The sequence below is a fragment of the Lytechinus variegatus genome, chromosome 12 (assembly GCF_018143015.1).
Source record: "Lytechinus variegatus isolate NC3 chromosome 12, Lvar_3.0, whole genome shotgun sequence".
In the NCBI taxonomy this organism is placed as follows: domain Eukaryota; kingdom Metazoa; phylum Echinodermata; class Echinoidea; order Temnopleuroida; family Toxopneustidae; genus Lytechinus; species Lytechinus variegatus.
In genome coordinates, this window is record NC_054751.1 from 24,333,221 (window position 1) to 24,353,770 (window position 20,550).

Here is a 20,550-nt window from a genome sequence, read left to right on the forward strand (position 1 = left end):
TCATGGTAAAACTTGTCAACTGCCTATATGTTTGGTCATAATATCACCCCCCCCCCCCAGTTTTACGCCTTATTGGCATAAATGCGCGGGGGGGAGGCTTGGGCCATTCACACTCAAAAACGTTTCACGACCAAGAAAAAAAGAGAAAGAAAAGGGGTAGGAAATTTATAGGCTGAAAAAATCTTTTATGTCAGAACCAATCTCAAAGATTTTTGTAATTAAGGTCAATATTTTCTTCCTCATGCACTTCGATCGCTAACTCCCCGCTCCCACGCAGCTTTTCAGATATATTTGCTTTATACTGAATGTTTGACCCCGTAAAATTGTTGGCTCATTACGCCACTGACTCTACTAAAGTCACCAAAACAATTTTTGATATTAATATATAGGTCAGCTATTGTATTGGTCTATATGATACCAAGTATCAAAGCACAGTTGAGTATATATATGCTCATAGTAACTGCGCTATATAAATGGACATATTATTATTATTATTATTTCTTAATTAATAATTAGGCCTATATGGGGGGCTATCGGCCCCATACGTTTCTCTCCCGCCCGGCGAAATTATATGCGCTTCCAACTGTATGTGCGCATAGGCCTTCATTCACTGCGTTGACGATATCATGAGTGCGATTATTGTTTTGATTTTAAAGAACAATGAACATTTTTTTTTTCAAAATCAATTCACCCTTCCACTGTACACCTCACATTCTATTGACATGAATGATGCGTCTTCGTGCTGAGTAACTTCTTTGGTATGCGACATCTCGGTGTGCTTTCTACTATCATACACCCCTCTGAAAATTAATAAAGTGATTTCACAAATGGATTTGATTTCTTAAATTCTCAAAACTTTAACTATTTCTATGAGATATAATTTAACTTATATAACATTTAAGTTTCTAAAGTCATAATATCTCTTTATGACAAGCGATGAGTCCTTGGTTAGAAGAAAGAAATATGATTTGTTTGAATTATATGACAATCAAATGGAACAGCCACAATACAATCAATTACGTTGTAAAGACCCACTTCTTCTTCAGTTCTTGATCAACGGTTCTACTACTATATTTGAATATTTACTAGAAAATAGGTAATTATGTCTAACATTTATTTTCCTTAACGCGTTTTTTTTCAAATATGAAGTACGGTAATCCTGGGTTTTAGGGGCGTAAAATATCTGTATACATTACCGGCCTCCAACTTCAGACACAGCATCCCAGCATAGTATGGACGGCTAAAAGGGCAAATATTCAAATATGATTGAGCTGTTTTCATCAATTTTGTCTCGCAGGATATTTATAGCTGGATTTTTTCTTGAAACTTTGGCATTAGGGCAATCAAGTTTCAATGACCGAGTTGAAGGTCACATGATCAAGTTCAAAGGTCATTTAGGGTGAAAACTTTAACAAAATAATTGTATTTTCCCCAAGAAATTTGAATATAAGGGTAATCAAGTTTTACCTTTAGTTTAATATCAACTAATTGCTGGTAGCCTGAACAAGGTCAAAGGTCATGCTTGAAGGGGGGGGGGGTACTTCCAAGAACCCTACATTTGAGTGGAAAGGGGATCGAATTGGCATATATATACTACCGAATTGTACCTACTGGGTTTGAGGGGAGGGGCATAAATTATGTTTTGGCTTGAAGGGGGGGGGGGGGTACTTCCAATAAACCCTACATTTAATTGGAGAGGGAATGAAATTAGAGAAAATATAATATTCCCATATTGTACCTACTGGGTTTTAGGGGCATAAACTATGTTTTTGGCTGGGTATAAACCCTATATTTAATTGGAGAAGGAATGAAATTGGCCTATATAATTGTACCTACTGGGTTTTAGGGGTATAAACTATGTTTTGGGCTGGGGGTGCATGGGTATAAACCCTATATTTAATTGGAGAGGGGATGAAATTGGCATATATATACTACCGAATCGTACCTACTGGGTTTTAGGGGTATAAACTATTTTTTGGCTTGAGGGGGGGGGGTACTTCCAAGAACCCTACATTTGAGTGGAAAGGTGATCAAATTGGCCTATATATATTGCACCTACTGGGTTTGAGGGGCAAAAATTATGTTTTGGCTTGAAGAGGGGGGGGGGTACTTCCAATAAACCCTACATTTAATTGGATAGGGAATGAAATTGGAGAAAATATAATATTCCCATATTGTACCTACTGGGTTTTAGGGGCGTAAACTATGTTTTTGGCTGGGGGTGGGTGTAAACCCTATATTTAATTGGAGAGGGAATGAAATTGGTCTATAAAATATTCCCGTATCTTACCTACTGGGTTTTAGGGGTATAAACTATGTTTTTGGCTGGGGGTGGGTGTAAACCCTATGAGGGGATGAAATTGGTCTATATATATTCCCGTATCGTACCTACTGGGTTTTAGGGGTATAAACTATTTTTTGGCTTGAGGGAGGGGGTTACTTCCAAGAACCCTACATTTGAGTGGAGAGGGGATCAAATTGGCATATATATATACTACCGAATTGCACCTACTGGGTTTTAGGGGTATTGGCTTGAGGGGGGGGGGTACTTCCAAGAACCCTACATTTGAGTGGAAATGAGGGAATGAAATTGGCCTATATAATATTCCCATATTGTACCTACTGGGTTTTAGGGGTATAAACTATGTTTTGGGCTTGGGTGGGTATAAACCCTACATTTAATTGGAGAGGGAATGAAATTGGCCTATATGATATTTTCGTATTGCACCTACTGGGTTTTAGGGGTATAAACTATGTTTGGGCTGGGGGTGGGTATAAACCCTACATTAATTGGAGAGGGTGAAATTGGTCAATAATGTACTGTACTGGGTTTTAGGGGTATAAACTATTCTTTGGTTTGAGAGGGGGGGGGTACTTCCAATAACCCTACATTTGAGTGGAGAGGGGATCAAATTGGGCTATATATTGCACCTACTTGGTTTTAGGGTATAAACTATTTTTTTTGGCTTAAGGGGGGGTATTTCTAAGAACCCCACATTGAAAAGGGGATGAAATTGGCCTATATATATTACTCTATTAGTCTTACTGGGTTTGAGAGGTATAAACTATTCTTTTTTTTGGGGGGGCAAGGGGGGGTGATTACAGTCCCTTACATGTTAGATGAGAGGGGATCAAATTGGCCTATACAGTATATCACCGTATTGTACCTACTGATAATTTCTGTTTTTTACCTTCAAAGAAGAAGCAGCACTTTTCGCCTGGTAGGGGGAAAAGATTGGTTTAAAAAATACATTTTTCAGTTCCTTACCGTCCTGTTGGCGAAAGCTGGTTCTGCTCTTTTTGTAAAGATGTTTTATTGTTTTTCTCTCAAATCAAATTTCATACAATGCAGTTTACAAAGTTAGAATTGTAAATAATAATTCTAACAAATTTCTTAAACTCGTATACATTGTGCACATCATGAAATAATATTCTAAGACACTGCATCGTACCACTACCAGATGAGTTTAACAAACAAATATCAGAGACAAACTTACAAAAGTATATGCGTTATACCTGCCCCCTCTTAACCCACCCCTTCCCTCTGCAAACCCCCACTCTTCACGCCCTCAAACACTCACACATTTCATACGCCCTTGCATACGATGCCCGTGTTCCGTTTGAAAAAAAAACAGCATAATGAACAAACATAATCTCATGAGCTCTGTCGCCTCTTTTGTAAGGAAATGTTCCCATTTCCTAATATGTTTTGGTAATTTACCCCGCGTTACTGCTAAAGTTTTCTCTTCACGTTCATTTTCTAATATCTTCTCTCTAATTTCGTTGGGACTTGGTGGTCTTTTTTGGTCCTGCTGTAAACAAAGATCAGATATAATTATCTGTTCCTTCCCTATATTAGCATGCTTAACACCAATGTGTATATCCACCCACCTGGCATTTGTTTATTTCATACATAGTGAATAAGTTACCACAATCTATCCATACGTCTCTCGTCTTTTCACATGAAAAAAACAGTTGCTCGTTAGTTTCTTCAGTATTCCCACAAAACGAACATTCACTATCTGAGAAAATTTTGAATAAATGTTAATATTTCTTCGTGTATATTAATTCATAAAGCATTTTAAATTAAAAAAACTCTTTAAGCCTACTGCTTAGAGTACATTTTCTGGGTCTTGAAAATATAGCACAGATATCTTTTTCAGAGAAATTATGTCTTCTCTTTATTATTAAACGCATACGATTTTTCCAATTTAATCCTTAAAAGTGCCTTGTATATTTTCTTGGATGTCACGTTTGGTTAACTGTTAATCTTACAAGTAGATATAAATTCTAGATTTAGACCAGTGTCTTCACAGTTGTCGTTTTTCTTCAAAAGGTGTTTCCGTGTTGCTGGAATATTTTCAAAAACTTTGTAAACTTTATCTATTTCATTTCCATCTAACCCCATCTTCAGAAAGTTTCCAGGAGATTTGATGATACCTTCCTTGTCAACAATATGATGCAATTTATATGTATTTTTTAAGAAATAATTTTTCATCAAATAGCATTTGCCCGTTCAGTCCAATAAGTTTGTCGTTAAAAATATCTAATTTCTTTTAGATGTTTCTTTTTCAAGAAGTACTTCTTTGATAGCGGCCCAAATTTCCAACATATCCATATACAATTTTGGCAATGATATTTTACTGATATTCAGTGAAGTATTAGTGAATAATAACAAAAGTCCTCCTACATCACAGGTTCCATATATAAAAAAAAAATGTTTCCATCCTATTCTGAATCTCATGTCAAAAGCCTTTTCAGCCACACGACTCTTTGTGCATATACAAATAAATGAAAATCTTGATAACTAAATAAATTACATAAAAAGATGAGGTTTTGATCGCACGCTTGTCTTTTAGAAGAATACTCGATTCCACGATTTTTCTATGATTGTTTATGATTCATGCAAAATGAGAGAATTAGCTGCAAACTCATAAATGACACTACGACGGGGACGTTTCTCACACGGTGTCATAAAGGTAGCTCTGAAAAGAGCTGTTGGGTTCATTAGGTTCGTTGTGGATCCAGAGTTTATTGAAGAAATGAAAAAGTGTTGGTCTCTTTTAAATTCAGGTCCTCATCTCCAAACTTCGACAAAACTAGTGTTCTTTGATTGTCATTGGAAATTCGTGTTCATTCGTGACTGACTGTGTGATTGGTTCCTCCTCTTCATAGTCACTCGCTTCAAAGGTCTCCTCGTCTGTTGTGTAAGGCCACGTCTTGATCCACTGCTATACAGATCAAGGGGGGGGGGTAAGACCCCCTCCCCCAAAGAAATCCATGTCCGATGAAAAAATAAATGGGAAAGGAAATGAATAGGATGAAACATTACTGATCCTTCAGGGGGAAAAACAGAATATTATCAATGGCTCTTAAAAGAGTGATCCGTTTCATTTGGAACAGAGGTGTAGGCTTTATGATTTCACTCACAATTTATGCAGGAACATGAAATCAATGTGTGCCATTGGTTGTGTTTTTTATATCATACCTAGTTAGAACAAATAAAACATACAATGTTATCTCCAATCACTAATATAGCTCCCCTACCATTGGGCCTACATTATAAATGGGGAATAAAAATGAATAAAACTGAATGTCATTTATATTTTCTGATATGTTTTATTAATTGTAAATATTGCATTATAAATTTTGTTGGAAAAATGAATAAATAAATAAATGAATGAACGAAATGAAAAAGACGGCTTAAATATAATCACTTCATTGAGATAGATTTATAAAAATGTTACTGACGGTCATCCATCCATGACACTTTCAATTCGTGTCATAATCAATTAATGTAAACATTTCAATATCATTCTATATTTATGCCAAATAGTATTAATGGCAAATCATATCATTCTATTTTGGCAAATAAACTGTACCTGTACCTTTCTCCAATTAGGATATGGAGAGTTCTTTTTTATCATGGAAATGTCAACGCATAAGCATTTGGAAGTGGATGGCTCAGGCTTCCTGATGCTTCATCGATGACATCACCCCTTCAAAGATTATCACTCTATACCCCTGTATGGAGTGAGTTGTAACTCTGTTATAAATATGATCTTTGGACAATTGACGACCAATATCTTTACTCAGTATCGACTACAAAATTGCAGCTCGAAATTTTAGCGATGCCTTTACAGAAAGTTTTATCATCATTATTAACTGATCAATGTGGATTTATTAAACATGTTAAATCGGCATCCGAAAATGTTATGCTTGCTCAAGATATTATTGACTCTTATAAATATAAATAAAATTTCCTGTGGCATTATCATTTTTTTTGGTTTTCTAAAAGCATTCGACAATGTGAACCACTCATTTCTGTTTAAAACATTAAAGTTTAAGGAATCGTTTATAAATTGAACTAAGATGTTGCATAAACATGCTCAAGGTAGAGTACTACAATGCATATGGTTGGTTATCAGAATCATTTCATATTTATGAAGGTGTAAGACAAGGGTGTCCATTGTCAGCATAGAGGTTTATTTTGTTTTCAGAGATTTTAGCAATTCGTATTAAAGAAAGTAATGAAATCAGAGGTATAGATGTTTCAGGATATTGTTTATGCTTACCAGAGAGATGAAAATAACACAGTTCGCAGACGATACGACGATATTCATTAATTCGATTAAATCCCGTCATAATATTATGAAAGAGATATGGCACTTAAAAAAATAGGCACTTACACGAGAAAGGGTTTTTGCGTAAAAAGGGCACCTTTTCAATGTTTCAAAAGGTGGTAGACACTGTGCCCTTACCCCCCCCCCTGCATGACAGTAAAAAATCCGGCTCGCGATTTGCACTCGCATTAATTGTTAAAACTGTATTAACGCATGCACTCTTATGATAAATATAAAAATACAAAAATAAAAAAAACCTTAATATCAACAAACTTGCTCTTATTAGGCTTATTAGATTAATAAATACATAACATTTTGATGAATTCCGAATAATCAAATTTGCCCCTTTTTAAGAATTGGAAATCGACAAGTTTCATCTCGCGCTGAGAAAGAGGAATAGGAAGACAGTCATTATTTTCACATGGTTGCGCATAGCATAGGTGGATCCAGGAAGGGGCGAGGGGCCCGCCCCCCCCCCCCCTATTGACGGAGCAAAACAAAAAAAAGGGAAAGAAAGAAAAAAAAGAAAAAAAAGGAAAAAGAGAGGACAAAAAAGGAGAAACATAAGAGGAGGAAGACGAGTGAATAATATGATGAGGGGAAGACTTGGAAAATAATTCTAAAAATATTTCATGTCACCATACAATATAAAATTTTCGATCGCGCTTCGCGCTCGCATTGACTTTAAGATGATTTCTATATATCTTGCTTAATACGGAGCCTAAGTATAAAAATTTTGAAGTCAATATAGAAAACATATTCCAGCTCGGAAATCGAATTTTCATTATTTTGTTTGATTTACAACTTGATTTTTAAAAAGTGCTCTGCAAAAATGTATGTTTTGTCTTCTGTGCGCTCGCAAAATTTTATTTGTCAGACAGAAGCGGATCCAGGGGGGCCCGAGGGGTCCGCCCCCCCCCTATTGGCGGAGCAAAAAAAGGGGGGAGAAAGAAAAAAATAGTAAGAGAAGGGGAAAGAGAGGAGAAAAAAGAGAAACATAAGATGAGGAAGACGAGTGAATAAAATAAGAAGAGAGGAAGACCAGGAAAATAAAAAAAAATCTTTCATGTAGGGATATAAAATTTTCGCTCGCGCTTCGCACTTGCATTGCCTTTGAGGTGATTTACATATCTTGCGCAATATGGAGCTTAAAATATCGAATTTTGAAGTCAATATACAAAACATATTTCAGCTCGGAAATTTCACAAATTTATTTTTAAAACGTGCTCTGTAAAAATTTCTTGTTTTATGGTCTGAATATTAATATTTTCTGCTTGCGATGCGCTCGCAAAATTTAATTTTTCAGGTACCTATTATTTTCATGTACTCCATAAAGTTATCAAAACGTAAGATCCCTATTCAGTCAGATTGTCAAAACGTATCGGCTAGCGCTGCATGCTGGCATTATGATTGGGGAGTTATGTAAATTTATATCTCAATATTAATTTTAAAACAAACTACTTAAAAATCCCAATTTGATGACAGTTTATAAAAAAATTTGGCTCGTGATTTTCTCTCACATTGATTGTTGAAAGATATTAACTCATGCATCTTATTTATAATTTCGAAAGTGCTTTAAAATAATGTCCAGTTTTCAGGCCATAATATTATTAGATTTTGCGCTTTAATGCTTAGGAAGAGAAATAGGAAGATAGTCATCATTTTCATATGATGACATAATGTCCTTGTAGAATTTCCCGGTCCTATGCCAAACTAAAAAAAAAAGGAAATATATCGGCTCTTTTTAAACTGTGATCCATATCCACGGAACCTCTCAATTTTCCTACAAAGTGCTTGAAATACAGAGTTTAACTTGACCCTTTTGTCAGATCAGAACATCATATATTTGTAGCTCGCACTTTGCTTGCTCTATTGATTTTCATGATAAGAAAGGTATTTAGAATACCCAAATTCTAGGTCGAAATCTGAAATTCAGATACGCAGGTTCTCTATATAAATCATTATCCAGTTTCAGATCACAATATAAAAAACTGTCTGCTCGCGCTTTGCGCTCGCATTATTAATGTTGGAAACTTTCCAATTACTCATCCTTTTTATGATTTACAAAACATGAATAGAGTGTCCAGAATTGTTCTGCTCACGCTTCGCGCTGGCATCAATTGTTTAGTAATATACTTATCCGTTTCACGATTACAAAAGGTGCTTAGAATTTCCATTCTTCAGGTGGAATGTCGAAATTATCAGCTCGCGCTTCGATTATTTGATAGTTAAAACGTAACATCTTCATGGCTGATAAGCAGCCTTTAACATATTTTATATGAGATCAGAATGTATATCAAAAATAGAAGAAAAAAAATCTGCTCGCGCTTTGCACTCGCATTATTAATATATGAAAAATTCCCGGGGGGGGGGGGCCACTTACATTGACGAGTGGATACCATGCACGACTAAAAACACACGTAAAAAGGATGTCTTTTCACGATAGGGCACGATACGTACGTAACGTGATAAGGGTGTCAAAAACACAAAAATAATGAAAAAAGGGTATCTATTTCGGTAGGAAAATTACGTGTTTAGGGTCGAATTTGGGGGGATGATAAAACAAAATTAAATGTTTTATAAAGGATGTCCTTTTTGCCCCAACACTACCTGTTTAGAGTCCGATTTGCGCGAGGTGTAGAAGCTGGGGTCATACTAGACCAAATAAGGCAAAGCCGACGACCGAAGTGGCCCCCCGGGGAAAAATTCAAATTACTCATCCTTTTTTATGATTTACAAAATATGAATATAGAGTGTCAAATTTTGAGATTAAACTCTTGATTTTTTTTCACTTGCGCTTCGCGCTTGCATCAGTTATTTAGTTATATACCTATCGTTTTCCATTCTCCAGGTAAAAATGACAAAATTTTCAGCTCGCGCTTCGTGCTCGCATTATTTGATAGTGGAAATTTGTAACGTCCTCTTGGATAAGAAGCTGCCGTTGACAGAATCTTTTTTTATCAGATCAAAGCGCATATAAAAAATTTCTGCTCGCACTTAATAAGGCTTGTGATATTATATGAATATATAGTCCTAACAGTCACTAAGTCACTATGCTATATGTATGTACATACACACACACACACACATATATATATGTATATATAGCTTAGTGACTATTAAGACTACCCCTCACAGGAAACAAACAAAAATTAACTTCGAGCAGCCGATCAGGGAAAATTTGGCTGAAAAAATTCCGGTCCCCCCCCCCTATTGGCGAAAGATGGATCCGCCCCTGGTTACGCAATGTCCATAAAATGTTCAGGCCCTAGGTCTAAATAATGAATAATGTCAGCTCGCTCTTTGCGCTCGCATCATTTATAGAGTGCAATCCATATCCAATTCACAATTTCCCTACACAGTGCTTCAAATGGTGCTTAACTTTATGATTAAAAAAGTGCTTAGAATATAAATTTGTTTAGTTCGAAATGTAAAATATTTTCAGCTTGCGCTGCTCGTTCGCGTTTTCCATCGTTGAAATATGTATCGTCTTCATGGCTATCTGCAAACAGTCCTTAAAGGGGAAGTTCACCCTGAAGAAAACTTTCTTGTGAAAATAGCAGAAAAAATAGTAAAAAATATTGGTGAAGGTTTGAGGAAAATCCGTTAAAGAGTAAAAAAGTTATTAGAGTTCAAAGTTTTGGATTCGTGACGTCATAAACGAGCAGCTCTCCCATGTGTTATGTAATATTAAATGCATAAAAATCAAATTTTGTATGGTTCCTGTTGACTTAATTTTGTTTTCTTTTCATAATCGGATGTGAAACGATTTGTCTATTGACATACAAAAGTTACAGTGAAAACCATTTTCAATTTTCTAAGAAAATGACATTTCATTGATTTTTTACCATTCGCTATGTAGGAATGCTGCTCGCATATGACGTCACAAGTCAAATAATTGAAATTATAATAAATTTTTAATTATTTGATGAATTTTTCTCAAACCTTCGGCAATATTTTTCATTAATTTTTCTGCTATTTTTACAATAAACTTTTTGTCAGGGTGAACTTCCCCTTTAACAGGTCCCTTTCGATCAGGCGATTAAAATATTTTACTCACGTTTTTGCGCTCACACTGTTTGAATGGGGCGTATGAGATTATAAGGTTACAAGAATAAAACAAGAAGTGTCAATTAGAACTACCCCTTTACCGATCGGGGGAAATATGGTTGAACAAATTTGCCCCCCCCCACCCAGGACCAAGTTGATCCCCTCTCCATTTAAATGTAGGGTTCCTGGGGGTACCACCCCCTCAAGTCAAAAATAGTTTTTGTACCCCTAAAATCCAGTAGGTACAATACGGGAATATATATAGGCCAATTTCATCCCCTCTCCAATCAAATGTAGGGTTCTTGGAAGTACCCCCCCCCCCTTCAAGCCAAAAAATAGATTATACCCCTAAAACCCAGTAGGTACGATACGGGAATATATATAGACCAATTTCATCCCCTCTCCAATCAAATATAGGGTTTATACCCACCCGCAACCCAAAACATAGTTTATACCCCTAAAACCCAGTAGGTACAATTATATAGGCCAATTTCATTCCCTCTCCAATTAAATATAGGGTTTATACCCACCCCCAGCCAAAAACATAGTTTATGCCCCTAAAACCCAGTAGGTACAATATGGGAATATTATATTTTCTCTAATTTCATTCCCTCTCCAATTAAATGTAGGGTTTATTGGAAGTACCCCCCCCCCTTCAAGCCAAAACATAATTTATACCCCTAAAACCCAGTAGGTACAATATGGGAATATTATATTTTCTCCAATTTCATTCCCTATCCAATTAAATGTAGGGTTTATTGGAAGTACCCCCCCCCCTTCAAGCCAAAACATAATTTATGCCCCTCAAACCCAGTAGGTGCAATATATATAGGCCAATTTGATCCTCTTTCCACTCAAATGTAGGGTTCTTGGAAGTACCCCCCCCAGCCAAAAAATAGTTTATACCCCTAAAACCCAGTAGGTACGATACGGGAATATATATAGACCAATTTCATCCCCTCTCCAATTAGATATAGAGTTTATACCCACCCCCAGCCCAAAACATAGTTTATACCCCTAAAACCCAGTAGGTACAATATGGGAATATTATATTTTCTCCAATTTCATTTCTCCAATTTCATTCCCTATCCAATTAAATGTAGGGTTCTTGGAAGTACCCCCCCCAAGCCAAAAATAGTTTATACCCCTAAAACCCAGTAGGTACGATACGGGAATATATATAGACCAATTTCATCCCCTCTCCAATCAAATATAGGGTTTATACCCACCCCCAGCCCAAAACATAGTTTATACCCCTAAAACCCAGTAGGTACAATTATATAGGCCAATTTCATTCCCTCTCCAATTAAATGTAGGATTTATACCCACCCCAGCCCAAACATAGTTTATACCCCTAAAACCCAGTAGGTACAATATGGGAATATTATATTTTCTCTAATTTCATTCCCTCTCCAATTAAATATACGGTTTATACCCACCCGCAACCCAAAACATAGTTTATACCCCTAAAACCCAGTAGGTACAATATGGGAATATTATATTTTCTCCAATTTCATTCCCTATCCAATTAAATGTAGGGTTTATTGGAAGTACCCCCCCCCCCTTCATGCCAAAACATAATTTATGCCCCTCAAACCCAGTAGGTGCAATATATATAGGCCAATTTGATCCCCTTTCCACTCAAATGTAGGGTTTTTGGAAGTACCCCCCCCCCCCAAGCCAAAAATAGTTTATACCCCTAAAACCCAGTAGGTACGATACGGGAATATATATAGACCAATTTCATCCCCTCTCCAATTAAATATAGGGTTTATACCCACCCCCAGCCCAAAAAATAGTTTATACCCCTAAAACCCAGTAGGTACAATTATCTAGGCCAATTTCATTCCCTCTCCAATTAAATGTAGGGTTTATACCCACCCAAGCCCAAAACATAGTTTATACCCCTAAAACCCAGTAGGTACAATATGGGAATATTATATTTTCTCCAATTTCATTCCCTATCCAATTAAATGTAGGGTTTATTGGAAGTACCCCCCCCCTTTCAAGCCAAAACATAATTTATGCCCCTCAAACCCAGTAGGTGCAATATATATAGGCCAATTTGATCCCCTTTCCACTCAAATGTAGGGTTCTTGGAAGTAACCCCCCCCCCCAAGCCAAAAATAGTTTATACCCCTAAAACCCAGTAGGTACGATACGGGAATATATATAGACCAATTTCATCCCCTCTCCAATTAAATATAGGGTTTATACCCACCCCAGCCCAAACATAGTTTATACCCCTAAAACCCAGTAGGTACAATATGGGAATATTATATTTTCTCTAATTTCATTCCCTCTCCAATTAAATATACGGTTTATACCCACCCGCAAGCCAAAACATAGTTTATACCCCTAAAACCCAGTAGGTACAATATGGGAATATTATATTTTCTCCAATTTCATTCCCTATCCAATTAAATGTAGGGTTTATTGGAAGTACCCCCCCCCCCTTCAAGCCAAACCATAATTTATGCCCCTCAAACCCAGTAGGTGCAATATATATAGGCCAATTTGATCCCCTTTCCACTCAAATGTAGGGTTCTTGGAAGTACCCCCCCCCCCCCCCCAAGCCAAAAATAGTTTATACCCCTAAAACCCAGTAGGTACGATACGGGAATATATATAGACCAATTTCATCCCCTCTCCAATTAAATATAGGGTTTATACCCACCCCCAGCCCAAAAAATAGTTTATACCCCTAAAACCCAGTAGGTACAATTCGGTAGTATATATATGCCAATTTGATCCCCTCTCCACTCAAATGTAGGGTTCTTGGAAGTAACCCCCCCCTCATGCCAAAAAATAGTTTATACCCCTAAAACCCAGTAGGTACAATTATATAGGCCAATTTCATTCCCTCTCCAATTAAATATAGGGTTTATACCCACCCCCAGCCAAAAACATAGTTTATGCCCCTAAAACCCAGTAGGTACAATATGGGAATATTATATTTTCTCTAATCTCATTCCCTCTCCAATTAAATGTAGGGTTTATTGGAAGTATATACCCCCCCCCCTTCAAGCCAAAACATAATTTATGCCCCTCAAACCCAGTAGGTACAATTCGGTAGTATATATAATATGCCAATTTGATCCCCTTTCCACTCAAATGTAGGGTTCTTGGAAGTACCCCCCCCCCTTCAAGCATGACCTTTGACCTTGTTCAGACTACCAGCAATAAGTTGATATTAAACTAAAGGTAAAACTTGATTACCCTTATATTCAAATTTCTTCGGGAAAATACAATTATTTTGTTAGAATTTTCACCCTAAATGATCTTTGACCTTGATCATGTGACCTTCAACTCGGTCATTGAAACTTGATTGCCCTAATGCCAAAGTTTCAAGAAAAAATCCAGCTATTAATATCCTTCGAGACAAAATTGATGAAAACAGCTCTATCATATTTGAATATTTGCCCTTTTAGCCGTCCATACTATGCTGGGACGCTGTGTCTGAAGTTAGAGGCCGGTAATGTATACAAATATTTTACGCCCCTAAAACCCAGGATTACCTGAAGTACAGTGTGTTGATAAACTTAAGATGTATTTATACTTGTTGTCATACGCCGTGAAATTATGCATTTTGTGATGCAGGGCGCAGTATTATTGCAGTCCCATTCGTATAAATATGTGCTGTAAATTTGTCATTACTTTTGGCGTAACCAAATGCAACGTCACGGCCGTTTGGTTAAACGAAAGAAATATGATTTGTTTAATAATATACATATGGTTAATTCGTTTTTCTGTTTCAGTCATGAAAAGGGAAAAACAGAATCTGCCTTTGCCATTTCGTTTTTAACAATTCAGTTCCAGTCTGTCTGCGATGCCACTCATTTTTTGGCGGAGCCGGATCTGACTTTCTGACAATCTGAGTCTAAGTCTAACTTTTAAAGTTTTGTTCTAACGAGTCTTGGCTTTTAGTTAACCTTTTTCATGAGTTAGTGGTCTTGGCTTGCAAAATTAATGCAATTGCTTTAAAGGAAAGTGCCCAAATATCGGACACTTAAGCATAATTGGACCAAAACAAAAATGCAATCATCGAATCAAATAAAAATATTGATCATGTGTATTTCCATAGTAGTACAAATGTTAAATATTTAAGTCATTAAAAAATAGAATTGAAAAAAAATATTGTAATGGAAATTGCTTGTTTTTTGCCAAATATAGGGCACATAAATTTTTGTGCAGCGATCAATTTCGGCAATTTAAACCCCGCTCTAAACCCCAAAATGGTTGCTTGATTGTTGATCAGCTGCGCAAATGCAGTTTTAATAATTACTAAAAATATTGATATATAAATTGGTAAATAATTTTTATTTGCTTACCAAACCTCTTGGCTCTAAACATCGGACGTCTCAGCAGCTTGCGACTTCGTTCTGAAAATGAACGCGTGCATCAACAGCATGCATTTCCAATTCAATCTTACCCCTGGAATATATTTTTTTTGAGCAGCAACCTAGAGCGACTGTGTGCAGTTCAATAGCAGGTATGTTCATGTTCAAAACAGGTCCCTGTAGTGGTTGGTGGTTGTTGGGAGGGGGTTGAAGTCATTTTCGTCCGATATTTGAAACTGTCCAATGTTTGGGGGTTTAACTTAGTCTTGAGGACGCAATGATGATGATTTTTTTTAGATATGTCATATACTTCTTCATCATGACATATCTAAAAAAAATCATCATCATTGCGTCCTCAAGACTAGGTTTAACTCTACTGGATCTGGAAGCAGTGAAGCACATCAACTTTATGTACTGTCAATGAGGCCTTGCTAATAATTGACCCATACGGACTGTGTCACTGTCGACTCTCAGAGTGTGCAAGTCAAACTTTGACTGACTGCAGTAAACTCCATTTTATTTGACTGGATTTAGGCCTAGATCTAGTTCATGCTATTAAATAAAGTAGCAGCATTTCAGGAAATTGTGCAGATTAAAGAGGAAGTTCACCCTGACAAAAATTTGATTGTAAAAATAGCAGAAAAATTATAAAAATATTGCTGAAGGTTTGAAAAAATCCATCAAAGCATTGAAAACTTTTCAGAAGTTTACTTATATGTTTTGTGATGTCATTTGTGAGCAGCATCCCTACAATAAAGTGAATGGTAAAAAAATCAATGAAATTTAATTTTCTCAGATAATCTAAAATGGTTTTTATTGTTCCTTTTGTAATGTCAACACCTACATGTAAAACATAATGAAATGTACTTAAATTCAAAGAATTTCTATAGGCTTATAACTTCTGAAAAAGTAGCAAAATAGATTATGTTTACGTACTGAGAAATACAAGATGAAACGGGACAGGTCTCATTCAGCTGTATGTTGCATGTACTGTACATATATACAGTGCGTATCAAAAAAAAGTATACACTTAGAAAAAATCCTGTAAAATCATTCATTAGTAATATCCTGAAGATTTTTCCACATTTTAACATTGGTACAGATCCATTTAAGCAAATGACAATGTAACTGTCGTAAAATATTTCCGCTTGAGTGAGCACCACTCACTTTTAAAAAGTTAGTGAAAAATGATTTGTGCAGAACTTTGAAATAGTTATGCGAATAAAAGTAGACCTTAATCATGAAGAACACATGGATTTTTGCCCCACCCCACTCCCCCACACACCGAGGCCATCATGACAATATTTGCTTTACACTGAGCTCTGATTTACATGAAATGGCTTAGGCTTGATTTTCAATTTGTTAATCATTGTCAAGCTTGGGAAAGGTGTGGATAAACAAGCATTAAATGAAAAATTAAATGTAAACCCACTTTAAATGATAAAAACTTAGTGAAAAAATGCTGGAGATGTCTAATATAAACTTTTGTTCAGATTCAGTTGTGTCCTCAAATCAAGCTGGCACAAAAAGGTAAAGGTTGTGCTTACTAAGGGTTGAAATTTCAATTTGGGTGGCAAAATTGTTACAAAATGCTTGAATGTATCCGTTTTATTTCAATTGACTAAAAGTGCAAAGGAAACGTAAATGTTTCGCAGGGTAAGTTTGATTTCGCCTCTTTTCCCCTGACACAGCGTGAAAACAAGCATTTCTGTGCAAACAGATTTCTGCGAGCTTTACAAAAATGGACAGTGTTCACTCAAGTGTAACATTCTGTCAAAACTTTTACTTTCATTGGATAGATGAGACCAAAACCCAAGAATGTATGTGAAAAAGTTACCCACATGTTTTATATTTTTTAATTCCCAGGGCTTTTTCAAAGTGTAAACTTTTTTTGATATGCACTGTATATACAGAGAGAGAGAGAGATCATGTATCACAATATTTTCACCACATAGGATGTTTGCAATATTTAGCAAAGCTTTGCTATTGGGAACATTGGCACTGATTACTTAATGTGCCAATATTTTTGCGTTTTTGTCTCACCTGCGAAGCAAAGTGAGACTATAGGCGCCGCTTTTCCGACGGCGGCGTCAGCATCAAATCTAGTATTTGAAATGATGTCATAACTTAGAAAGTATATGGACCTAGTTAATAAAACTTGGCCATAAGGTTAATCAAGTATTACTGAACATCCTATTAGAGTTTCATGTCACATGACCAAGGTCAAAGGTCATTTAGGGTCAATGAACTTAGACCATGTTGGAGGATTCAACATCGAAATCTTAACCTGAGGTTAAGTTTTTGAAATGTCACCATAACTTAGAAAATATATGGACCTAGTTCATGAAACTTGGACGTAAGGTAAATCAAGTATCACTGAACATCCTGCATGAGTTTCACATCACATGACCAAGGTCAAAGGTCATTTAGGGTCAATGAACTTTGGCCGAATTGGGGATATCTGTTGAATTCCCATCATAACTTTGAAAGTTTATGGATCTGATTCATGAAACTTGGACATAATAGTAATCAAGCATCACTGAAAATTTTGTGCAAGTTTCAGGTCTCATGATTAAGGTCAAAGGTCAATTAGGGTCAATGAGCTTTGGCCGAATCGGGGGTATCTGTTGAATTACCATCATAACTTTGAAAGTTTATTGGTCTAGTTCATTAAACTTGGACATTAGAGTAATCAAGTATCACTGAACATCCTGTGCACGTTTCAGGTCACATGACCAAGGTCAAAGGTCAATGAACTTTGGCCGAATTGGGTGTATCTGTTGAATTACCATCATAACTTTGAAAGTTTATGGATCTGATTCATGAAACTTGTACATAAGAGTAGTATCACAGAACATCCTGTTCGAGTTTCAGGTTACATGATCAAGGTCAAAGGTCATGTAAGGTCAATGAACTGTGGCCATGTCGGGGGGGGGGGGTTTGTTGAATAACCATCATATCTTTGTAAGTTTATTGGTCTAGTTCATAAAAAGTGGACATAAGAGTAACCATGTATCACTGAACATCTTGTGCGAGTTAGAGTAGTATTCAAAGTCAGCACTGCTGCTATATTGAACCGCGTGATGCAGGTGAGACGGCCAGAGGCATTCCACTTGTATTAAATTTGCGGCCAATCGGCAATTCAAGTTTGTATGAATTTTGATTGATAGCTTCAGTTTGTTACTATACTACAGGGAAGACCAAGTCTGAAAATTTAAATGATCAGAATAAAGTCAAAATTGAGCAGTTTCCAGTGCCAATTGTGGCTGAAACTTACATAATTGATGAATGTAATGGAGAATGAATCTGGGAAAGGGTTTATAATCTACAATTGGTTCAAATTCCAAAATTAGCAAATAAGTAGGCTTGTTGGCTGGTTACCTAAGTATCTACAGACTTTGTCACTAACTTTTATCACATTTGCTGTGAGTGTGAGTAGGATTTTTGTGCCCATTGCATTGTCTTTACCCTCGTTTTGCTGGTAGCCCAGGGCCCCGTCTTATAAAGAGTTACTATTGATCCAATCAATCGTGACTCTATGGAAATCCATCAGTATCGTAATTTTTTCTACAGGAAATTTGCACAATGTCTTTTGTAAAAAAGAGAAGCACAGCAAATTTTCAAGAAATCAATGAATGCATGAATATACACCATAGTAAGAAAATGTATTGAATTAACATGCATGTAGATGTTGATGTTCCTGGCTTTCCATAGTTGTGATTGATTGGATCAATCGCAACTCTTTGTAATTGGATCAATCGCAACGGCATCTAAGTGACGAATTGGGCAAGACAAGGCCCAAGTTTGTTTGAAAAATTGAAAATATGTTTTTTATCAAGAGTCCAGGATGACACCGCTGATTTGATTCACCAATTCTCGACAAAGGCTTTTGATGAAAGATTCTCTGCGTTATAGAATATACTGCAGAATGCCCTTATCATAGTATTTAGTGACACTGCATATCTTATGTTTTCCTCTTTTTTGGCAGTCCATCAATTTCATGAAAAAATCCTGGGCAGGCACAGGTAAAAAAAAGCGGGATGACTCAAGCCAATTACAAATAAAGCCAAAATTTGCACTGACATCGATTCTTTACTCTCTTGTTTAAATCTGACCCATCAATGAATGATTCCAAATTTTCCATGAAAAAAAAGAGAAAGAATTGGTATCCAGTCCATCCCATGCAAAAAGTAGATTGAAAATGATGAAGATTGCTCTTGAGAGAGCTTGCATGCACGAGACTCCAGGCTTTTCATTTGTATTATTTTGATATGAAGGGGAAACCTGGGACTCCCTGGGGAAAAAAATAATATGAATTCATCCAATTTTTGTATGATTCTTGTTTGTTTTTATTTGTATAACAGCATTAGCAAGTAAAAGACAGAACTACCAGACATGTCAGGCAGCATGTCGCCTCCAAGGGGTACCCTAACCCTGAAATGGGACCCAAAGAATCTGGAGATCAGAACATATTCAGTGGAGAAGACGTTGGAACCATTAGTTACACAGGTAAAGTAGTAAGACTAAATTATGTGTGAGTTTTCATCTTTGAAAGACTTACATCTATGAAAGTGAGGGAATATGATTTTCAAATCAATTTTGGATTGTGAGAAAATTTTCATTATTTTTGTTTGTGAATGTCAATGTGAATGTGATATGGCCTAGACAAAGGATTGTATCAGCTAGATCTTGCAATGTAGTACTCCTCCAATCTGAAATCATTAAATAAAAATTTGAGCAAATTCTTTGCTGAAATTTGACAAAATTTGTCTCACAAATTCTTTTTCACTTGTATATTTAGGGTCTGCTAAAGAAAATTGATAAAGATTGCGGGCCTGATTTTATGCGGTTTAGGGTCGGTCTAATGAGGGCAGCATAACATTTATTTTTTAGGTCTCATGTCTTTGTTTTGTCATTCAACTAGGTGACTACACTTGTCAACACCAAACCGTCGAGTATGAAGAAAGGTCGATCAAAGAAAGCTCATGTTTTAGTGGCTGCTGTGATCAAAGCTACAGAGAAGTTCATTGAGCAAGGAGAAGAGATAGCTCATGAAATACCAGAGATTGAAAGAGAGATGTTAGCTGCTGTTGAAGAAGTCAGAAGCACAGGTGAGGTTTCCTCAACTTAGTAATTCAAAGGGCATATATTGATTCACAATAAAAAGTTGCTGTAAAAATATGATATCATCAAAATGGGACATGCTTGTAATACCGTCAACTTTTCATTGTTTAAGGTCAGTGTTGTTTAATACTAAAAGTAGCTGATATTAAGAGGAAGAGCCAAAGAGATAACTTTTGGAATGAAGAAAGAAAGAAAGAGGAGATCATCTTTGATGTTTAAGATACCATTTAAGATAACTCATGAATATGTTTTTAGTACCGTGCAACATGTTTTTCTCTTAAATGCAAAGGTATTATTAAAAAAAATACAGAACTTTGATTCATGTTGTATTTAGTACTTAATGATCATATCAATGAAATAAGAATACCCTGGAAGAAAGAAAAAAAAACATCAAATTTGTTCAGATACTTTCA

The 20,550-nt window shown here is 36.2% G+C and overlaps 1 protein-coding gene across 1 annotated transcript in view; it reads left to right on the forward strand.

The window, feature by feature from the left end:
• Nucleotides 1-997: 997 nt before the first annotated feature.
• LOC446175 (alpha catenin) overlaps nt 998-20,550 on the forward strand; it is a 44,574-nt gene continuing 25,021 nt past the window's right edge. Inside the window, exons 1-3 of the mRNA XM_041621649.1 lie at nt 998-1,096; nt 19,378-19,522; nt 19,938-20,124. Coding sequence (XP_041477583.1) covers nt 19,409-19,522; nt 19,938-20,124 — 301 coding nt within the window. The 5' untranslated portion in view covers nt 998-1,096; nt 19,378-19,408. The remainder of the gene's footprint in view (nt 1,097-19,377; nt 19,523-19,937; nt 20,125-20,550) is intronic.